General features: G+C 40.1%; 2 protein-coding genes across 2 annotated transcripts in view; one reads left to right on the forward strand and one right to left on the reverse strand.

The window, feature by feature from the left end:
* Window positions 1-298: 298 nt before the first annotated feature.
* LOC123702111 (dioxygenase tasH-like) lies at window positions 299-2927 on the reverse strand. Its single transcript, XM_045649756.1, has 2 exons — window positions 2536-2927; window positions 299-1510 (listed from the first exon to the last, which is right to left on the reverse strand). Exons 1-2 carry the CDS (start codon window positions 2770-2772, stop codon window positions 827-829), a joined length of 921 nt encoding a protein of 306 aa, XP_045505712.1. The 5' UTR covers window positions 2773-2927; the 3' UTR covers window positions 299-826.
* A 1516-nt stretch (window positions 2928-4443) lies between these two features.
* Window positions 4444-25237, forward strand: part of LOC123702113 — a 29493-nt gene continuing 8699 nt past the window's right edge. Inside the window, exons 1-13 of the mRNA XM_045649757.1 lie at window positions 4444-5135; window positions 5760-5881; window positions 6195-6310; window positions 6870-6986; window positions 7488-7607; window positions 7706-7821; window positions 8710-8904; window positions 11489-11623; window positions 16900-17037; window positions 17562-17674; window positions 18482-18602; window positions 19430-19523; window positions 20075-20157. Of these exons, the coding sequence (XP_045505713.1) occupies window positions 4704-5135; window positions 5760-5881; window positions 6195-6310; window positions 6870-6986; window positions 7488-7607; window positions 7706-7821; window positions 8710-8904; window positions 11489-11623; window positions 16900-17037; window positions 17562-17674; window positions 18482-18602; window positions 19430-19523; window positions 20075-20157 (1902 nt within the window). The 5' untranslated portion in view covers window positions 4444-4703. The remainder of the gene's footprint in view (window positions 5136-5759; window positions 5882-6194; window positions 6311-6869; window positions 6987-7487; window positions 7608-7705; window positions 7822-8709; window positions 8905-11488; window positions 11624-16899; window positions 17038-17561; window positions 17675-18481; window positions 18603-19429; window positions 19524-20074; window positions 20158-25237) is intronic.

Below are 25237 nucleotides of genomic sequence, written 5' to 3' on the forward strand. Positions count from 1 at the left end.
AACAGATTACAGTTTAATTAAATCTTAATTAATATAACTAATAATATACACGCTTTCACCCGCGACTTCACTCGCGTAATTTGATATAATTCAGTAAGGGCAATAAAATATTAAAAAAAAATCAAATGCCAACGGTTGTAGTTTTATAATAATGCAATTACTTACTATATTTACGTAAAAATATCATCATCTAAACTGCACGCTAAATTATATTTTGTTCTTTAGTCTAGTGATAGCAGTAGAATTATATTTAATCTAATCATTGCAAAGTTGAGGAAAAAACAATGAAACATTGAAATGCCAACAATTGTATATTAAGTTGAATAAAAAATATTCTAATAACAATTTCATGGTCCCTTATCATTTATTTTAATTAAAAGTAACTATACAGATTGCCTTTTAATGGGTATTCTAAAAACCATAGTTCCCATATTGATATTTACATATTTTTAAAGAAATGCAACACATCATAATATCAATTTCAAATTAATTAACAAATACAGTATCTAGTGATTTTGTTAAAACTAAACTAAATATTGAAATTTAGTTTGCATTTCTTCATCAAAAGAATCTAGGGATAAATAATTGTGATATTTATTTATAATAAATTTTAGTAATCAAGTATAACAAATTTATTGCTTCATCAATCACTTGTCAAACCAATTAAAAAGAAGAAAAAAGTAAAAACAGAAAAAAAAACCTGTGCACTACTTTAAATCAAAATTTAACTTTATGAACCTCAGAGTTATTTTCACTTAAAAGGCACTAACACATCCTCAAGCATACATTATATCCCATATTTTAAATTAATGAATACAAATAAAAGCTACTCTTCCTTCCAGATGAAGCCGCTCAATCTAAAACAATTGCTAAGGTCCCAATTGAATATCCTTTCACCTGGGCCTTTCCCACCAGCCCCAGCGATCACGATTAACGGCATAAAATGCTCCGCAGCTCTCGGCGGGTGCGCCTCCCGCGCCTGTGGCTGTGCGTCCCACATCAACAGCTGTTCTCTCCGCTTATCATTACTTGAAGTACAAGCGTCATTCAAAAACGCATCAAACTTTTCATTTACAACATTGTCCTGGTTCCGCGCGTACATAAACGCACGCATGTTGTGATACGACATTCCAGATCCGATGATAGCAATACCTTCTTTGCGGAATTTGTATAATGCTTCACCAAGTTTGTAATGCTCACTGGGATCCTGGCTTGAGAGCACTGATATTTGTACAATCGGTACGTTTGCCGCTGGGTTCATCAGCATCATAGGTACGAACACGCCGTGGTCCCAACCTCTGTGTGGATCCAACTTTGCTTCAATCCCAGACTCTGACAATGTTTTTTGTATTTGCTTCGCCAGTTCTGGATTACCTGGCGCATCGTATTTATACTTGTAAGATTCTGGCGGGAAGCCGTAGTAATCGAAATACAAATCGTGATGTTTACTCGACGATATTGTTACTTTTCCTTCCTCCCAGTGTGCTGTCACGAGAATAATCGCTTTTAATGGTGGCAGTACACATGGGGCCAACGTGTTGGGCCAACGGGTTGAGCCAACGTGTAGAGAGCTACTTGGCGGTATGTTGGCTTCATTAACCTAGTTGGCGCCAATATTGGCAGGCCAACCGAATGTTGTCGGTTTTTTGTGCACACTTCAAAGGATCTTGGCGCGCTCCGCAAACAGCGTTCACACGTTGGTGTCTTGTTCAGTTTATTGTTACTCGTCAGTGGAGACAGTATCGTTACGCGTCAATGAAATTTACGTTTCCATGTTCCGATAGCGATGGCGGCGCCGATGTGGACAAGCAATGAGGTTTTACAATTCGTAGAATTGTATCGACATGAAGGAATAATTTGGAATCCACTGCATGAACTACACAAAAATAAAAACCATATGACTCAATAAATTAGATGTTTTATTTTCTATTTAAGTATTATATTATTCTAGATGTTTTTCATAACTCACTTTCATACATTTGCGATAAAAAATGAATATATTAAAAATGAGTAAAATAGTATGAAACAGTTACTTGTTCTTAAAAATTAAATAACAATATACAATGAGCATGATTTTGATCAAAATGTGCTTTATTACTTATATAATATTATCAAATATCACCAATCAATACATCCGTCCGTAATCTTTAAAGTTTCGTTTTATAGGTAGTTAAAATTAAATTAAATGTAAAATGTACACATTTTAAACATTTGAAAAAATCTAAACATATTTTTTAATAATGTTTCATTTATACAGAAATAAAAAAAGGAAAATAGAGATTGGAAAATGGTATCATCGCAGACGGCAGAGTACACTCAAGAGTTATTGGTGCACATGTACGTAATAATTAATTATTAAACGCACTGTATAAATAAATTGCCGCGGCTGCAAGAACTTCTACGGACTACGTCCATCTTTGAAGCGCCAATGCAGAATGATCAGTACGCCAATGTGTGAACAGGAATCTTGATATCCTTCATTTTTTCCCAACACGTTGGCCCAACGCCTTGGCCCCATGTGTACTGCCGCTATTAGTCTTTAAAATTCACATGTTTCTTCACTTCGTCTCGTAGAAAGTTTGTGAGTCCTATGTGTTCCTCGTCCCCCAATAGAGGGAGAGGTCCACCACCGTGGTTAACAAATAATGCAGGAGCGACGAGAACCATTTTTGTAACACTTGTAAAATGTCGAATTATATTCATAGATATCAATGACATAAACACGATGAACACCACTTGGACGAGGATTGTAAGTGTATTAAGAATAAGCATTACAAGCGAATTATTTATTACTCATCTCATTCAGATAGTAAAAAATAGGTTACGACAGTACTGTCCTTGACGATTTGTTTTGTATACGTTTCATGACGATTTATAACTTATCAGTCCCACTGGTTGTCAAGGGTATTTCGATAAGCTTAAAGAGTTTTTGTGTTTTTGTTATTCATTGGAATGAATAATTATTTTTAGTTGAAAATTGAAAACAATGTTTAAAATTATAATACAATAGATTCTACGTGTGTAGATATAAGCTTCTGGGATTCTACAAATTACTATGTGAAATAATTTAAAGAAATGTTATCGATCTAAACCATTTATTCAAACAAAGTTCATCTTTGTTCTCCCCAAGTTCTCCCATATATAAATCACAAATAATCAAAATGAAAAAAGCTTATGCCTCATTGCCTCCTCCACATTACTCGCGAAGTTGAATGAGTTTAGACGAATAGAATAATGTAGAGAGGCACTTCGGCTTACTTCGTCCAACTTTACCTCGCCTAGCCTCGGCTCGACTTCCGTTTGTTGTCAGTTTTTGCCAGTTTTTGCGCCCGAGTCAAAGGGCACGAAGTTACCTGAAGTTCGTTCTGAATAAACGTATGCGCTCCACGCGAAGTTGAACGAGTGTGTAGTGTAGCACCGCGGACTTCAGTCAACTTCGGCCGAGTACTTCGCTGAGGAACTTCGTGGAGGAGGCATTAGGAAAAAAGCTTCGAAAAAAGGATACCACAGAAGGATACGTATATACTCGTATACAATATATAAGTTCCATTAATTTATTAAGCTATTGCATAGCTTCTATTGCGGGCCTTGAGCGCGGGGACCGAATCGAGAAATTCCGTAACGAAAAAACCTCACGCTCCCCACTCCGACGGGCGGAGGTGTTGCTTGAAGGCATAGCATGCAATAGGTACACAATGCGGCAGTCCCCGAGTGCCACACGTCGTTTTTTATCTAGACTAAATTTGTTACATTATGTATAGTCGAGCCAATTTAATAGGCAACATTTGACGTCTATCAATTTTATCTTCGAAGAGAGGTAACCTGCTTAAAAACATCGATTAAAGTGTATTAATCGATACGGATTTGAAACATTTGTCAATCGAATTTATTAACTTAAGATGATTTTTATTCACAAGTAATCAATGCATTCGATTCTAGATGTCAGATTTCGATTTTTAGAGTAACGTCTCTAGTATTTAAAAAGAAAAAAGGTTTATTGACACAAAATTGTAGCGACGTCAGTTCTTCAATTCAGAAATTGTTTATTATGTTTAGGATGGTTTATCAGTAAAATGAAATCTTAAAATAACTTGTATCGGTCATTATAATTATAAATATGTAATCGTAATTGAAAAAAGTTGAAAAAAAGAAAAGCAAATGTGCAGTTCTAACAAAACGAAATATCATGTTATTCTATGTCGTCGTTACTAGGTTACGTTGTTGAATTTTGTTGAACTGTCAAATGTTGCCTATTAAAATGGCTCTACTATAGTTTGTTACAGTTTGCTTGATTCAAAAGAAATTTTAAAATAGTTAATTTTTAAATATAAATGAAATCTTTTAAAAATATTTTCAAATCTTTTACAGTGGCAACTGGCAACATTAAATAAATACAAACCGCGAATCGCGATTACAAATGGCGTCATTGTCATTGACCATTGTGAGTTGTCCTTTTCGCACAGATTTTTCTCATTTTAACGCTATCAAAACAATAAATACTGTTTATCAAACTCTCAAAATGCTAAAGTACGGCATATAATAGCATAAAAAATTATATTTTGTGCGATTTTAAACATAACTGTCTAGACAATGGCCCAAACTGGGCGAGGCATATTTGTCCCAATAATTCAGGGCATGTGTGAAATATTTCAGTGTGATATTTCCGTGTTTTAGAGTGAGTGCGTTAGATTAAATAAATTAAAATGGACAAGAAAAATAAGAAGAAAACTGTGATTAAACGCAAAAGTGATGATACGGTGGAAAGTGAGAAAAAACCAAAGATAATGGTGAACCGCGCGAAAATCGAAGAGGAGAAGGAGAAGGTGGAGGTTGTGAATCAAGTTGTCGAGGTTCCCGTAGAGCAGGGTCAGCAGATCGTCCACACGGGGCAATTGGTGGAAGGGAACTTTGAGCAACCTGTATTTGTTAACATGAAGGGAGAACCAATCCAATTGGGGCCAAATACAGTGATACTGTACGAACAAAGCGGGAACCCTTCGAATTTCGCGTTCGGTGGAATGTGGTCCATGGACTCCTCGGGTCGTATTGTTATGGCAGACACTATTTATGACGTCAAGGGAGAGCCAGAGGAGGAAGGCAACTCTTTCGTTCAGAGCGCGAACGATGTCAACAATGTAAGTTATTTTCGGTTTTAAACACGCTGGTGAAGTCACATTACACTGTACATCATATCAGTAGGTGTAGTTTACAGTTTTCTAAAATTTACATTGAAATTTAGATGATAAATGGTCATTTTCATAGAAGAAGTTTGTTGTCTGTTATAAAGTTTTATCATTCAGTTATAATTTTCTCAAGTTGTCTTTTTGTATGTATTTTATCTTCTTAATTATTATTGTTTGAAGAGTTAACAAAAACTATAATGTTCATAATACAATATTCATACCCCTATGGTGTAGTTGGCATCATATTTTTACTTGGAGGTTTCTATTACTAACCAAGAGTTGATATCCTAGTTGTTTGGTTTTTGGTTCTCTATAGATACTGCATTCCTAATCGATGGTAAATATTAAAAATATGTAATGACAATTATAAGTGAAGTAATAAAGCTGAAGTTTGTTTGAACGAGGTAATCTCAGGAACTACTGGTCCGATTTGAAAAATTATTTGAGTGTTAGATCCCATTTATCAAGGCAAGCTATAGGCTATATATCATCTTGCTAAGACCAACAGGAGCGGAGCACTACAGGTAAAACCGTGGAGCACAGGTAGTTTATTTATAATCTGGTACCAAATTTCAGCAACATGTAGAAGAGACAAGCAACACATACCAGCAGTTTGAGATAAACAGCAACAACCAAGTAGATGCTCCCCAGGAGTATGAAGTGGCGATCATTGAAAACACAGAAGACGCAAGTGAGAGGTAATATAGCCAATCCTTATGGTCTTTGAAAATATAAATTACTTTTTGAATCTATAAAAAATTCAATAGATAGAAATGGAAGATGAAAATATGAATTTGATGCAATATCACAAGTGAACCTGTAAGAACCTTTACTTTTGAAATGTAGATATTCTGTTTCAGTTTTTTTTCATTATTTTCTTCTGCAATTCAAAATTTGATTTATTTTTATGAATATCCAAAAGTGTAGACATTTTTCTTTCTCTTCCTGTTCTTATTTCGTAATAATTTCTTGGCAATGAAAAAATCTCAAATATCATAAATTAATTTTTAGGTCAGATTCCCAAGTGATAACTACGGAGACACAACTGGTAGGAACCGGCGCGAACGCGGTGCGCTGGCTCAACCAGAAGTTCGACTTTGTTGTGCGAAAACTGCAGTTGAACTATGGTAAGATGTTATTTGAAGTATTTATCAAGGGACTAGCCGCGTACCTCGTTTTTACTAGAGTCACACCCCGGACACTCCATACAAAATTATCGTTTTGACAGTCACACTGTAGAGACTGCAAATGTGTGTGTTAACGCTTTATGGTTGGCACATTTTTGACTAGCGTAAAAAAAAATTCGCGTTTTTCTGATGAAATACATCCGTAAACAGCACAATATCTAACCATTTTCTACGAAAAACGATAATCAGAAATCCAAAATAATAAAATTACTTTAAGTCAATTTGATTAATGTTGTCAATCTTCGTTGCGTATCGTCCCTGTAGAAAAATATGGACCATTTTATGTCTGATCGTGCGGGGTGAGGTAAGTGTTTAATATTGGCGGGAGGCGGAGAGTGTCCGTTCTGTAGCGTTTAGCGACTATTATGTATTCTGTGCTAGAGTTATTTATTAAAGGTACAATGTTTTTATAGTAACATCAAATTTCATACATATTTCAGATATTTTAAGTTTTAGTAATATTATGTTCGTATTTAATTTACGTTTTATATATTTTCAGATGCCGGTGTGAAGCTGCTGCACTCTCCATCGGGATGTATACAGTGCGTTTATTTCACGACGCCAAACATGCAGATGGCATTTAATGCAGTACCACAGTTCCTTTGTATTGAGACAGGTCAGTTCTATCATACAACTTGTCTTATACAAACGCCTATTGTCCACGAGATAAGCACCTCAAGACGAATGCTTGCATAAAAACAAAAAAGCGACTGACGCGACGTTGCCGCTTGTCACGCGTTTGTCGTGCGGAGTGGCAACGTCGCGTTAGCTAGCTTGTCGTGCGAAGCGGCAATTTCACGTCAGCTGTTCATCGTGCGGAGCGGCAACGTCGAATTAGCTCCCTCGTCATGCGGAGCGGCAACATCGCGTCAATTGCCGACTTGCGCTCTCTCGTCGTTCGGAGCGGCAACGTCGCGTCAGTCGCCCTCTTAGTGCGTAGCGGCAACCTCGCTTCAGTCATTTGACATGCGCTCGTCGTGTGGAGCAGAAATGAATTTTTTTCGAACTCTTTACTGACAGTAAAACTTGCTTTATTGTAATATTGATTTACAAAACATCCTCAAACATAATTTATGAAGAACTCTCATAATCTTATGTATATTCAAAATATTTTCAGGCATAGAGTTCAACACGGCCATACCGATGGTCGGCGGGACGGGCAATCCCAGTATAAAGCATAATGTCACGTTGTTCCTAGCCGAGGATGGCAACGGGAAATCTGTTATTGTAAGCGGCGGTAAGTTTTTTTTGTATATTTTTAAATATATTTTGTTGCATGTTATGAAAATTCATTTCTCTGATTTTATGTAAAATGCTTTTATTTATAATTTGCAGGTATATCAACATTGATAGGCGAAGATCTCACTTGGCTGTTGGATACATTTAAATCTTGCAATCCCGCGTGGAGACAGGTGCGGTGCGTTGTATGCGACCCCACTAAGAACCATCAGGTTGGTACAAAATTAATATAATATAATAATATCGGTATAAAATCTGGTTTGAAATGTTGCTATTTTGTTAAAAAGGATTATCTTTTTTATTTCCTTTTCATTTAAAATTGACGGTATGTGGCTTGATTTCACTTTATATTATTTTGCAGTGCTATTTAGAATTTATAGAATTTTATTTCTCAAGTGCCATTTATAAATTTTATGAATAATCTCAGAAAAATATTAAAAAATAATTGTATTAATAATTGTAAACTTGTGCTCATGCGGACGTTGGGGATATTGCGCCTATGCGGCGAATATTTTCCGCGCGGCTAATGCTTCACTACGTCGCACCAACGGCCCAATTCATGAGCACAGGATTCAATGTAGGTCTATCGCGCTGGTTTTTGTTTTTCAAGACAGATTATTGAGCACCTATCAACTTTTTCTAATAGCAAAAATCCCCTAGGCGTTTAATATTTGTTTAAGTGACTGACAACGTTGCGTCCTGCAATTTTTTATTACGCCTAGGGGATTTTTACCAGTAGAAAAAGTCGATTGAAATAATCTGTCTTGAAAAAAAAAAAATATCAGCGCGATGCCGGATTGAATCCTATGCCCATGAAACTTAAGGCTCGTTGCAGAGCTTGGCCGACCATCAGTGCGTACGTCAGTCGCGCTTGTCATATGTATGGAAATTCATAAAACCGTTCATAGCTAGATCGACCATACGCACGCGTATTGTCATGCGCAATAGTGTCATAGTCATACACATTGTTGATGCCGTCAGGACCGACGGTACGCACTGACGGTCGGTCAAGCTCTGCAACCAGCCTAAATTGGGCCCACCGTGCGTCGCTTTGTATCTCTCGACTGGCCTATTGACGCGTCTCCCGTTGTCGCTTGCAGTCGGTGAGCGCGGCGTTCCCCGCGGCGCACACGTCGTGCTCGGTGTGGCAGGCGGCGCGCGCGCTGGGCCGGCTCGCCGCAGCGGCCGCCCGCGCCGACGGCGGCGCCGCGCTCGCGCCGCACGACTGCGCCGCGCGCGCCAAGACCTACGCGCTGGCGCTGCTGCGCGGCGACCACACGCCCGCGCAGCTGCAGGTGCGCCCCCCACACCCCCACCCCGCACACCCCGCACACCCCGCACACCCCGCACACACCCGCCCGCGCCGACGGCGGCGCCGCGCTCGCGCCGCACGACTGCGCCGCGCGCGCCAAGACCTACGCGCTGGCGCTGCTGCGCGGCGACCACACGCCCGCGCAGCTGCAGGTGCGCCCCCCACACCCCCCCCCCGCACACCCCGCACACCCCGCACACCCCGCACACACCCGCCCGCGCCGACGGCGGCGCCGCGCTCGCGCCGCACGACTGCGCCGCGCGCGCCAAGACCTACGCGCTGGCGCTGCTGCGCGGCGACCACACGCCCGCGCAGCTGCAGGTGCGCCCCCCACACCCCCACCCCGCACACCCCGCACACCCCGCACACCCCGCACACACCCGCCCGCGCCGACGGCGGCGCCGCGCTCGCGCCGCACGACTGCGCCGCGCGCGCCAAGACCTACGCGCTGGCGCTGCTGCGCGGCGACCACACGCCCGCGCAGCTGCAGGTGCGCCCCCCACACCCCCACCCCGCACACCCCGCACACCCCCCACACGCCGCACACCCCCCACACGCCGCACACCCCGCACACCCCGCACACCCCCCACACGCCGCACACCCCGCACACCCCCCACACCCCGCACACCCCGCACACCCCCCACACACCCGCCCGCGCCGACGGCACGAGGGTTAACATGTAGAAGCCCTTCTGGCTAACATCGAGAGACCACACAAAAAAAAAGTGTCCGTGTACTAGTGTACACACGTAAGAAGTGAAACTTCTTTATAACCTTATTTTTGAAAAAATAATTTACTATATGCAACTTTACAGAAATACATAGAATCACGCGTGGTAGGTATAAGAAAAAGATGGCGCGTAACGGAAAAATGTCACGCGTAACGAAAAAATGTTACACTAAATTTTTTTCCAACCCCGCTAAAGAAGTTTCACTTCAAAAAACAATGTACCTGTGTACAATGCAACAATGCAAACAACATACGCACGTAACTACAGATAGCGCCACTCCCACACGTACACTCGACTTTTCTGTCGTCTACAGGTGCATCACGCAAGCGCCACTGTGACGGTGCATTTACATCAAACGAGCGAATGCTCATTCTAACCCCACAATGTCAAATTATTTTAGTGTAAACAAGCGTAGAGCATTTTTTCATTGTTTTTAATGCGTTCGAAGATTCTCTGTAATGTTATAATAATGAACAACACACAAAAAGTCACGAAATAATACTCTTCCATGCATACGCCGCGTTGAGCGCCAACGCATAAATCTACAGGAAGCATGCCTGCCATGTGTCCGCCATTTTCAAAAACATAAAAATGTTTCATTCATATTATGTTTGTGTTAGTTCGATTCAAACTTAATGGCGGCTCGGAAGTTAGCTGCGAGTGCACGTTCGCGCAGATACCCGTACCTCAATGTCCCACTAATCTATACATATAATAAATCTGTGGAAGGGTCAATTCTGTACATTGAAAATATTGAATAAATAAAATATAGCAGGGGTGTTACTGGGTGGATACCAAACCCAAATATTATGTGATTAAAAAAATTTTTGTCTGTCTGTCTGTCTGTCTGTATGTGAAGACATCACGTGAAAACTAACGGTTCGATTTCGATGAAACTTGGTATAATATACCTTATTATCCTGGGCATAAAATAGAATACTTTTTATCCCGGAAAAATACGTATAAAAAAATAAATCTTAATTTTTCCGCGCGGACGGAGTCGCGGGTGGAAGCTAGTATCTAAAATAGTTTTCTACACATCGGATCGTACGTTGTTCCGAGCCGACAATAAGTTTGAATCGAACACATACACATAATATGAATCAAACATTTTTCTGTTTTTGAATATGGCGGACACATGGCAGGCATGCTTCGTGTTAATGGATTTACGCGTTTAATTAATTACAGTACATTTATTCGTATCAATTACAGTACGACTGTAATTAATAAGAGACTATAAAAAAATACGTGTGGCACTCGGGGGACTGCCGCGGTAAAGCTATTGCATGCTATGCCTTCAAGCCACACCTCCGCCCGTCGGAGTGGGGAGCGTGAGGTTTTTTCGTTACGGAATTTCTCGATTCGGTCCCCGCGCTCAAGGCCCGCGATAGAAGCTATGCAATAGCTTAAAAAAAAACAATTTACCTGTGTGCAATGCAACAATGCCCGCCCTACGATTAGATTCACGATACATTCACACAGTAGGTTGACACTCTCGAGTGATAAGGCCGCCTTCTGTACTGGACTAGTTATAAGTTTCAATTTTAAATATTTATTTGTATGCCAGCACAATTAAGTGTTACTAAATAAATAAATCTATATATATAAAACACAAAGGTGACTGATATAGTGATCTATCAACGCACACCCCAAACCACTGGACGTATCGGGCTGAAATTTGGCATGTTATAACGTAGGCGTCCCCTAAGAAAGGATTTTAAAAAATTCATTCCCTGAAGGGGTAACATAGGGTATGAAAACATGAAAATTTATATTTTCCACGCAAGCGAAGCTGCGGGCAACAGCTAGTTAATTTTTATAAATTTAATTTTTACAGGTATTAAAACGCGGTATAATCGGCACGGGCGCAGGCACGCTGCGGCTGTGGGAGCTGCTCACGCGGCCCGGCGAAGCTGTGGCCAAGTTCGACTCGTGGCTCGAGCAGGACAACTACACCAACATACTGCACAAGGTGTGTGTCTGTCTGTCTGTCTGTCTGTACACAGGCACATCGGGGTGTAAGAGATGTTTCAAATTATCGAAGTTTTCAGGGTTCAGATGTCCACAGAATAGCTATAAAACGCAAGAACTAAAATGTAAAGTATTAATATCGAGAACAAGTCATAATTACGTGTAAAAAAAAGTGTGCGTGTACTTAGTGTTCACACGTAAGAAGGGAAACTTCTTTATTATTATTATTTATTTATTAATAGAACAACAGAGGTCCACTTATGAGTATAATTTCTTAATTACTTTGTTAGTTTACATTGTTTTTATACAGTTTACATTTACATTAATTTAAATATTATCATTATTGAATATTTTACCATTTATAATTAGTCATTTTATTTTTATTAATATAAGATGTGTGTACTTGCTCACAATGGTGCAAGTACACACAATCGAAATTCGAATCTGTCTGCAATCATTTTAAGAGATCATTTTAAGAATAATTTTTTATAACCTTATTTTTGAAAAAATGATTTACTATATGCAACTTTACAGAAATACGTCGAATCACGCGTGGTAGGGATAAGAAAAAGATGGCGCGCAACGGAAAACTGTCACGCGTAACGAAAAAATGTTACGCTAATTTTTTTTCATGAAGTTTCACTTCAAAAATTTGTTCCTTTTACGCATAGCAGGGGCGATTTAACTTGCTTTACAAATGGTTTGATGACGATACGAATACTTTGTCGATAGTTTTAGAAGGAACGAAAAATAGCTCACACCGCGTCGTGACGTCACGTCAAAACATACTCATCGCGAAATTATTGTTATATCCTTAAGGTGGATGTTCCGACCGTCCCTCCATACATTTTTGATTACCTCTAAACACTTAACACAGACACTATTTCTTTAAAACTAATCATTTTATCACTTCTCTATAATGAAATGTGTGCGCGTTCGACCTTTTTAATCAATAATTTACAATATTTACTTAGAAAAACAACAGTAAAATACCGGAAAAATTTGACACTTCTACAGTAGTGTGCGTGACTTTTGCCAAGCGAAACACGACATAAAGCACGACATCTAGCGCATAGACTATATACTTATTACAGATCTAGCGCGTCAATGTCTAAACGAAAGGCGATGTTTAGACATAAGACGCGCTAGATGTCGTGCATTCGCGTTCGTTATCTTATACATAATGAGCATAATTCTAATAAATCAAAGTTCTGTGTAAAAATTGAGTAATTTCATTTCCAATCGTTCAAAGAAAATAACAATAAAATAAAATAAAACTAATGACCTTAGAAACTATGTTTTTTTTTGTAAACAATTTATTACTCATTATTGTTCGTCCGTCGTAGGTCTGTAAACTGTATTGTACACTGAAGGTAAATGGTACTGTAGGTACTTTAGTTCGGCGTCGTCGTCGGCTTGATATAAATTACATTCTTGATTTCATTGACACGCGCTATGATTTGCGCGCGGAATTTCTTGTGTTGTGAATTTATTTTTGTATGCTATGCATTTTAATTGATTCAAATTGCAATGTTTCTCTAGTATGCATTTGAGACTATATTGTAAATTGTAATAATTGATCGTGGGTATAGTAATTAATTATTCTAATAACGCAATTAGTAATATATGTATTTTCGGTGGGATTCAAAACAAAAAATTGGCCCGTGATTTTTATGAAATTTCACCACATTGCAAATCACATCAATCATAGTTCATACACATGTATGACGAAAGTGATTAGTATTGTGGCTAACATTGACTCATCAGTTCATCACTGAAACCAGTGATAAATCAGTACCTATATCATATTGTGTTTGAATATTTTTAAACAATGATATAAGTATACAATTATTATAAATCGGTAAACTATCAAAGTAATCACAAACTTGCAAACATTGGTAAAATGTCCAGTAGTTTATGAGCCTATTCATTACAATCAAACAAACAAACAAAGTTTTCCTCTTTATAATATTAGTGTAGACAAACACTATGAATACGATCACGAATGCAAATTCGGGGATTTTCTAATTATTGCTAAATAATAATTGAATTCGTTTTGAAATACTCTATAATTTTTAGTGTATAAATATTAAATAGACATTTATAATGTGGTGCTCATTTTTTTTGTACTGCTAACGCTATTGTAGGTACCTATTTTCGTTGTTTTATTTCAAGTGAACACGGCCATACAATTTTGTCACGAGCCGCCTATGATTGTAGGTACTTTTGTTAGGCTCCTTCGTCGTCCGCGTCGCGTCGGCTCGAAAGTTCTTGATTTCATTGTCACGCGCTATGATTTGCGCGCGGATTTTCTTGTGTTGTGAATTTATTTTTGTATTATTATTATTTTTTATTTTTTTATTTATTTTATTGATTCAAATAAAATATTTCACTAGTATGCATTTGAGACTATATTGTATTATGTATAATTTATCGTAGGTATAGTTATTCTTATAACGCAGTTATATTTTCGGTGGGACAATTTGACCCGTGATTTTTCTGAAATATCACCACGTTGCAAATCACATCAATCATACACACGTATGACGAAAGTATAGTGGCTAACATTGACTCATCAGTTCATCACTGAAACCAGTGATAAATCAGTATATCATATTTTATTGTGTTTGAATATTTTTTAAACAACGATATATACAATATTATTATAAATCGGTAAACTACCAAAGTACTTCCGAATTTTCAGACAGACAAACAAGTAGTTTGAACACGCAGTTTTCTTATACTAGTAGCAAAAATCAAAACCATAATATTATGTTTACCTACTATATTTTACTAAAAGTCGAGTGCGTCGAAATCGTAAATAATAATATAATGTTTTTCACCTTCCTGGTTATTTTCCCATAGTAAATAGTGTTTTAGGTTTGTTGTTGTAGGTAGGAATAATAATAATTATTCTTACTTGTTGGTTATGAAATGTATATTGAAATAATTTACTTTTACAAATCATTAGTGATATTAGTTTTGAGTGAAAATGCTTGGATCAGCATAATATTATATGGTACTTCAAATACATGTTTTGATAAAAAAACAATAGTGTAATAAAATAAAACTGCGTTTTATTGTAATCAATGTTGACAGTTTTAAATTCCAAAATTATTGATCAATAAAATAGTTTACACCAACAAATATAACTTTTATTTTTATAACCATCGTTCATAATATAAACCGTAGCAGGTGGCGTTTTGAAGTTCTGTCTACTCATACAGAAAAATGGAAAACTTGTTTTTTTTGTAAACAATTTATTACTCATTATTGTTGTTTGGCTGTGTGTTTAGCAACTCGAAGCGTGGTCGTCCGTCGTAGGTACTTTTGTTCGGCGTCGCGTCGTCGCTCGTCCGCGTCGGCTTGATATAAAACATTCTTGATTTCATTGACACGCGCTATGATTTGCGCGCGGAATTTCTTGTGTTGTGAATTTATTTTTGTACGCTATGCATTTTAATTGAATCAAATTGCAATATTTCTCTAGTATGCATTTGAGACTATATTGTTATAATTGATCGTGGGTAGGTATAGTAATTAATTATTCTAATAACGCAATTATATTTTCGGTGGGATTCAAAACAAAAAATTGGCCCGTGATTTTTATGAAATTTCACCACATTGCAAATTATATATTATACAATTACAATTACAATTATTATAAATCGGTAAACTATCAAAGTAATCACAAACTTGCAAAATATGCTTTTCCGAATTTTCAGACAGACACACAATTTTATTAGTTTGTTTTAGCAAAGTAGGTACCTATACCTATACGCTTACGTCGCGCGTCGCGTCGCGTCGTCGAAAACGGTGCGCCCAGAAACAAACATACCTACCTAATTCAGTTACAATCCTTTTTTTGTTCCGTAATATATTGTATTCTAATACGATTTTTTTTATTCGTCGGCCAGTTCTACTAGGTATAAAAAGATAAAATTGAAATATAATTATTGTAGCGACAGCCATATGTTACTATGTTTTCGTAAATATGTTTTTCACCTTCCTGGTTATTTTCACATAATCTTATATATATATAAATGAATCGCAAAATGTGTTGGTAAGCGCATAATTCGAGAACGGCTGAACCGATTTCGATAATTCTTTTTTTATTATATTCCTTGAAGTACGAGGATGGTTCTTATGTAGAGAAAACGTAAACATGTACCACGGGCGAAGCCGGGGCGGACCGCTAGTCTAATATAAAAATGAATCGCAAAATGTGTTGGTAAGCGCATAACTCGAGAACGGCTGAACCGATTTCGATAATTCTTTTTTTATTATATTCCTTGAAGTACGAGGATGGTTCTTACTTCTTATGGAGAGAAAACGTAAACATGTACCACGGGCGAAGCCGGGGCGGACCGCTAGTAAATAATAAAATAATAAATAGTGTATTAGATTTGTTATTGTATCTTGTGTCTTGTTGGGAAATGTTCAAATACCTACCTATTGAAATAATTTACTGTTACAAATCATTAGTGTTATTAGGTAGTTTTGAGTGAATAGGCATGGATCAGAAATTCAGAATATAATATGCTACTAACTACTCAAATACATACACGCCAAACTTGTTTTACATTCACGCCATCTAGAGTTCAATCTTTATCATTTTTGTATACGTCTGTGTGTGTAAACGACCCTGTATGCAATGACAGATGTTAAAACGCATGGTTTTACCGAATTGGGTGGATTTTAAGGCAATGATATGACATATTTAAATAAAATATAATATTCAGTAATCGCCATGACTATTCCTACGACCTTAATCTTTTCCAATTACGCAAAAACTCAAATAAACTAGAAATGTAGAATTCAGCGCCATCTAGCGGGACATTGGCTGGGAACAGATCGTAGCAATCACCTTAATCAAAACGTTACGGTTTTTGAATAGTGAAACTTGTTTAATCGCGTTGAGAATATATTAAATAGTATCATGGCAATACCGTCACGACATGGAGTAAGCTGAAGATATTGGCATATTTGCATCTTACGAAAGAAGTTTCACTTCTGACACGTGTGCTCGGTACACACGCTATATTTTTGTAATTAACTAATAAACTCAAACTCAAACATTTATTTATTCAATTACATATTTTTAACATTTACCACCGATTCGGAAAGCAGTATCTATGGAGAAGAACCGGCAAGAAACTCCATAGTTGCTCTTTTCAAATCATGTCAATATTACAATTTTATTGTACAAAATATATCTTAATATGGCAAAGAATATAATAAAATATAAATACTAATTCGTGATCACATCGCTTCCAGGGTCTAGAGCGTCTGGTGGGCAAGTTCAACAGCGCGATACGCAACTACATGCAGCCGGACGACTTTGTGTCCCTGTTCTTCAACGTGGCCAATCAACTGGAGGAAGAGAGACGGACGTTCTCGTTGAATAGACTGCGGGTGAGTGTAGTGTTATATGTATGACGATTGTTTTTGTATGAAAAGTATTGTTAAACTAACTTTACGCCAGTGACTTCGCCCGTAAAGTCGAAGATAAACCCCGCACAGTTCCCGTTTCCATGGGATTTCCGGGAACGGGAACTTGTACCTAATTTGAAGTAAACCATACAGTACTTTTTGAGTTCAGTACGGATATACATACAGACAAACAGACAAAATTTCTAAAATATATTTTTGGCTTCGATATCGATTGTAGATCACGCCCCGAGTATTCTTTTAAAAAAATATTCAATGTACAGTTTTCATTTATTTACGAATTTATTATATTGTCTTTAGTATCTAAGATATGAGTGTATTTTTCAACCGCTTTAAAAAAGTAGGAGGTTCTCAATTCCACTGTTTTATTATTTTTTGGAGGTTCAATGATTCGTTTTTTATTCAAAAATTAATTAACTGGGATAACTTAAGGTCCATATATTAAATATTATTTCAATCTAATTATTAATATTGACTGACTTTTACAGGAGACGGAATCGCTAAAGCTCTCGCCTACGGACACGATTACGCAGTACGCGTACAATTTAATGAGCCACCAGACAAAGTTGGCGCAGAAGTGTCTCGACGACAGAGCCGGCAGGTATGTGATACACACATACACACACCGAGTTAGTTATACGTCATCAAACAAACAACAATACAACACACACACAAACAGATACTCGCGAACGAACTCCACACACACACGGACGCATGCACTTACACATACTCTCATGAACAGGCACACAGATACACGCAGAGAAATACGCACATGAACCTGTTATGCACACCTCTACGCATGTACGCACATATAGACACCTCGCTCTGAATCGCGCAAGCGAAATGTTTTCGCTACAGAGAATATATACAACTTTATCCGACCAATAGTTAGAAGAAATCGTGTTCTCTAAATGGTGTTATTGTTAAGACGGGGAGCGAATTTACAAACCCTATGATCACAAGTCACAAGTCGGACTCTTATAGATGAGCTTTTGTTTAAGCAGATTACTCGAAAAACCTAATCTATCTCAGTATAAAAATTGATTCGCTTTTGTCGAGATATTTTCAAACATTACATACGAACAAAACATAGTCAAGTAGAATGTTACCGCCATATTTATATCTGCGCTATGGTTCTCTGTCTTATAATATTTGTAATTCAAACTTTACTACCCATACATTTGATGTCATAATGATAATTATCGACTTAAAATCGATATTCATAAAATCCTACTGTTTTTTTATCATATCACTTTTATTGCAAACATAAAAACATAATTTTTTCTCTCCCCGTGAATACGCTCGCTCTAAAGTGTTTGGATTAATAATATAGTGAAATAAATTACATTTGAAATCCATAAAAATTTAGATTTTCTAATCGATTATTGATAACAACGCTTGTCCCCAGAAGACACAGCAGCGCGGCGATATGCAAGTACGGCACGTCGACGCAGGAGTGCTCGTGCCTGTTCAGCAAGGTGTACCGGCTGCCGTGCCGACACATACTGATGCTCACCACTGAGCTCAAGGTGCGTGTGTTGTAGCGGATAGCGGATATGCAAGTACGGCACGTCGACGCAGGAGTGCTCGTGCCTGTTCAGCAAGGTGTACCGGCTGCCGTGCCGACACATACTGATGCTCACCACTGAGCTCAAGGTGCGTGTGTTGTAGCGGATAGCGGATATGCAAGTACGGCACGTCGACGCAGGAGTGCTCGTGCCTGTTCAGCAAGGTGTACCGGCTGCCGTGCCGACACATACTGATGCTCACCACTGAGCTCAAGGTGCGTGTGTTGTAGCGGATAGCGGATATGCAAGTACGGCACGTCGACGCAGGAGTGCTCGTGCCTGTTCAGCAAGGTGTACCGGCTGCCGTGCCGACACATACTGATGCTCACCACTGAGCTCAAGGTGCGTGTGTTGTAGCGGATAGCGGATATGCAAGTACGGCACGTCGACGCAGGAGTGCTCGTGCCTGTTCAGCAAGGTGTACCGGCTGCCGTGCCGACACATACTGATGCTCACCACTGAGCTCAAGGTGCGTGTGTTGTAGCGGATAGCGGATATGCAAGTACGGCACGTCGACGCAGGAGTGCTCGTGCCTGTTCAGCAAGGTGTACAGGCATATAATATCGAGCTTTCATCATGTACTAGGGGTCCGCCCCGGCTTTGCCCGTGGTACATATTTACGTTTTCTCCCCATAATAACCATCCTCGTACTTCAAGGAATATTATAAAAAAAAAAGAATTATTGAAATCAGTCCACCCGTTCACGCGTGATGCCGTGACCAAGGGAAATAGGGATTCATTTTTGTATACAGAGGTTTTTCAATAAAAAGTGACATTGAAATTTTCAGGTGAAAACGCACATACCGTTCGAGCCCCGATGGACGGTACAACACTGTCTGTTTGGCTGCGAGAACACCGGGAACACGCCCAGCACTACCACAGGTTAGTGTTTACTATTAACTAGCTGTCGGCCCGCGTAGTCAAAGAAAAACCCGCATGTTTGCGTGGTATTTCCGTGATAAAATCTATAATTCTTCAGGTGTCATACAGTACTTTTTGATTTTATCAACAAACAGACTACCGTGAAGATAACTGTATTTTTGGCTTCGGTATCTATTGTAGATCACGCCTCAAGTATTCTTTAAAAAAAATATTCAATGTATAGATTTGACTTTCCTACGATTTTATTATATGTTTTTATTATATATATTGAGTTTTATTTTTGATGTGAAACTTGTTTAAGCGCGTTGAGGATAAAATTTCAAGGTCGCGGTAATACCGTCACGTCATGGGGACGATTTTGCTGTCTTTGAATCTTGAAGTTTCATTTTTCACCAAAGAAGTTTCCCTTCTGACACGTGTGCTCGGAACACGCTCTTTTTTTCATTGTATATTCGCTCTAAACGGTTGTGCCTAGTGCGGAGTCCGCTGTTGTTATCCTAATAAACTTGAAAATAATATTTTTTTTATTTTTTATTAAAAATGTATTTCAGCAAACACGGGCTATATGGAACAGGTGGTCGTGGAGGCGGAAGGTTCTAGAACGGCTCTACAACAACCTCAGCAGATGCATCCGGTTAGTTATATAAATGTTATTTCTTTCTTGATATTAAAGGCCGCTGCATACGTGACGGGATTTTACCCGGACGGGAAGTTTTGGAAACATCGTTGCATACAAAATGTATCCGAATATGTATATGTCACGGGAACATCGACGGTACGGGAACGTGGGCGGGAAAAATATCGTCGCCGGCGATGTTTAGCACGTCCCCGTCCCGTCCCGTCCCGCACGTGCCCCGTCCCGTCCGTGATTTCGCAGATTTTTTCTGATAGTAATCATATTACTTAATCTACATATAATAGTTACCTACTCTTTTAAATCTAGTCCTACTAATATTATAAATGCGAAAGTTTGTGAGGATGTGTATGTGTGTGTTTGTGACTCTTTCACGCAAATACTGTTGAATCGATTACAATGAAATTAAGCACACGTTTAAAGGGTAACTTGGTTTAACACACAGGATAGTTTTATATATATAGTTTATCCCGGAATTCCCACGGGAACGGGAACTTTGAGGCTTTTATTTGAAAACGCATATACCAAACCATACTCTGTACGTTGTTTACTATGCACTTGCTGACTCAATAATAAGTTATGGACTGAGTTGTTATGGCTTAACTTTTAAAACATATTTAGATCAAATTAAGAACTTACAAATAAGATTAATTAAGTACTTAGTTCATAAGAAAGTTCGAAAAAAGTTTAAAAATAATTATGATAAATTATTTACATAATATTGTAACGTCCTACCTGTAAATTATAAGGCTATATATTTAAATGCCATAGATACATATTATAGTAATGACTTTAAAATTGTAAAACAGTATAAATTCAATACAAGAGCGTCAAAAGTAAAAAATTTTGTGTACCATCAGTAAAAAATTGTTATGAACAGCGATCTAGAAAATATTATAATATACCAAAAATTTGTAACATGTATCCGATTTTACTAGATGATAATAAATTAAAGATAGGCTCTGTAAACACTAACTTAAAAAAATACATTTTGTCAAAACTGGCTTTCCGCCCGCGGCTTCGCCCGCGTTGGCTGAAACCTAGTAGATATAGATTACTAGCTTTCCGCCCGCGGCTTCGCCCGCGTTTTCAAAGAAAAACCCGCATAGTTCCAGTTCCCGAGGGATTTCCGGGATGAAACCTATCCTATCTCTCAAGTTGGATCGAACTGCACATGGTGTGCGAATTTTATTATAATCGGTTAAGTGGTTTAGGAGTCCATTGAGGACAAACATTGTGACACGAGATTTATATATATATGTACTAGCTTACCACCCGCGGCTTCGCCCGCTTTCTCTAAAACGATTTGAAATTTAAACTATCCTATCTCTCAAGTTGGATCGAACTGCACATGGTGTGCGAATTTTATTATAATCAGTCACGACACTCAAACACGACACTTCACACACGACACTTAACACACGACACTTCACACACGACACTCAAACACTACACGTCACATACGACACTTCACACACGACACTTTACACACGACACTTCACACACGACACTTCACACACGACACTCAAACACGACACTTCACACACGACACTTCACACACGACACTCGAACACGACACTTCACACACGACACTCAAACACGACACTTCACACACAACACTTCACACACGACACTTCACACACGATAGTCAAACACGACACTCAATCCAGACACTATAAATACGACACTTCACACACGACAATCAAACACGACACTTCACACACGACACTTCACACACGACACTTCACACACGACACTTCAAACACGACACTCAAACACGACACTTAACACAAGACACTCAAACACGACAGTTCACAGTTCACACACGACACTTCACAGTTCACACACGACACTTCACACACGACACTCAAACACGACACTTCAAACACGACACTTCACACACGACACTTCACACACGACACTCAAACACGACACTTCAAACACGACACTTCATACACGACACTCAAACACGACACTTCTAACTCGGCACTTCACACACGACACTTAACACACGACACTTCACACACGACACTTCACACACGACACTCAAACACGACACTCAAACACGACACTCTAACTCGACACTTCACACACGACACTCCATCCAGACACTATAAATAAGACACTTCACACACAACACTTAACACGCGACACGTGACACACGTGACACTCACACGTATGACGTAACACACGTGACTCTCACACGTGGCTTTCACACGTGACACACGTGACACTCACACGTGACACGTGACACTAGCACGTGACTCACGTGACACTCACACGCGAGTCGTGACACACGTGACGCGCACACGTGAACTTCACACGTGACACACGGGACACTCACACGTAACACACGTTACTCTCACACGTGACACACGTGACTCTCAGACGTGACACACGTGACACTTGCACGTGACACACGTGACTTTCACACGTGACTCTCAGACGTGACACACGTGACACTTACACGTGACACACGTGACACTCACACGTGACACGTCACGCTCACACGTGAAACACGTGACTTTCACATGTGACACACGTGACACACGTGACGCGCACACGTGAACTTAACACGTGACACACGGGACACTCACACGTAACACACGTTACTCTCACACGTGACACACGTGACTCTCAGACGTGACACACGTGACACTTACACGTGACACACGTGACACTCACACGTGACACACGTGACGCTCACACGTGAAACACGTGACTTTCACATGTGACACACGTGACACTCACACGTGACACACGTGAACTTCACACGTGACACACGGGACACTCACACGTAACACACGTTACTCTCACACGTGACACACGTGACTCTCAGACGTGACACACGTGACACTCACACGTGACACACGTGACACTCACACGTGACACACGTGAAATAAGTGACTTTCACATGTGACACACGTGACACACGTGACGTGCACACGTGAACTTCACACGTGACACACGTGACACTCACACGTAACACACGTTACTCTCACACGTGACACACGTGACTCTCAAACGTGACACACGTGACACTTACACGTGACACACGTAACACTCACACGTGACACACGTGACGCTCACACGTGAAACACGTGACTTTCACACGTGACTTTCACATGTGACACACGTGACACTCACACGTGACACACGTGACACTCACACGTGACACACGTGACACTCACACGTGAACTGCACACGCGACACACGTGACACTGACACGTGACACACACGTTTTACTTACACGTGACACTCATACATGACGCTAACACGTGACACACGTGACTTACACGTAACACACGTGACTTACACGTAACACACGTGACTTACACACGTGAATCTCACACGTGACTTTCACACGTGACTCTCACACGTGACTTTCACACGTGACTCTCACACGTGACTCTCACACGTGATTCACACGTGACTCTCACACGTGACTTTCACACGTGACTCTCACACGTGACTCTCACACGACACTCAAACACGACACTTCACATACGACACTTCACACACGACACTTCACACACGACACTTCACACACGACACTCAAACACGACACTTCACACACGACACTTCACACACGACACTCAAACACGACACTTCACACACGACACTTCAAACACGACACTCAAACACGACACTTCACACACGACACTTCACACGTGAGTCGTGACACACGTGACTCTCACACTTTACTTACACGTGACACTCACACGTGTCACACGTGACACACGTGACTCTCACACGTGACACACGTGACTCTCACACGTGACACACGTGACTCTCACACGTGACACACGTGACTCTCACACGTGACACACGTGACTCTCAGACGTGACACACGTGACACTGACACGTGACACACGTGACACTCACACGTGACACACGTGACGCTCACACGTGAAACACGTGGCTTTCACACGTTACTTACAGGTGACTTTCACACGTGACACACTTGACACGTGACACTCACACGTGACACTCACATGTGACACACGTGACACAAGCACGTAACTCACGTGACACTCACACGCGAATCGTGACTCACGTGACTCTCACACGTGAACTTCACACGTGACACACGTGACTCTTACACGTGACACTAACACGTGACACGTGACGCTAACACGTGACACACGTGACTCAAACGACTCACACGTAACACACGTGACTTACACATGTGACTCTCATACGTGACTTTCACACGTGACTCTCACACGTGACACTCACACGTGACTCTAACACGTGACTTACACACGACACTCAAACTCGACACTTCACACATGACACTTCACACATGACACTTCACACACAACACTTAACACGCGACACGTGACACACGTGACACTCACACGTATGACGTAACACACGTGACTCTCACACGTGGCTTTCATACGTGACACACGTGACACTCACACGTGTCACGTGACACTAGCACGTGACTCACGTGACACTCACACGCGAGTCGTGACTCACGTGACGCGCACACGTGAACTTCACACGTGACACACGGGACACTCATACGTAACACACGTTACTCTCACACGTGACACACGTGACTCTCAGACGTGACACACGTGACACTTGCACGTGACACACGTGACTTTCACACGTGACTGTCACATGTGACACACGTGACACTTACACGTGACACACGTGACACTCACACGTGACACACGTGACGCTCACACGTGAAACACGTGGCTTTACAGGTGACTTTCACACGTTACTTACAGGTGACTTTCACACGTGACTCTCACACGTGACACACGTGACACACGTGACACTCACACGTGACACACGTGACACTCACATGTGACACACGTGACACAAGCACGTAACTCACGTGACGCTCACACGTGAAACACGTGACTTTCACACGTGACTTTCACATGTGACACACGTGACACACGTGACGCGCACACGTGAACTTCACAAGTGACACACGGGACACTCACACGTAACACACGTTACTCTCACACGTGACACACGTGACTCTCAGACGTGACACTTACACGTGACACACGTAACACTCACACGTGACACACGTGACGCTCACACGTGAAACACG

Source organism: Colias croceus, chromosome 23 (genome assembly GCF_905220415.1).
Source record: "Colias croceus chromosome 23, ilColCroc2.1".
NCBI classification, from domain to species: Eukaryota; Metazoa; Arthropoda; class Insecta; order Lepidoptera; family Pieridae; genus Colias; species Colias croceus.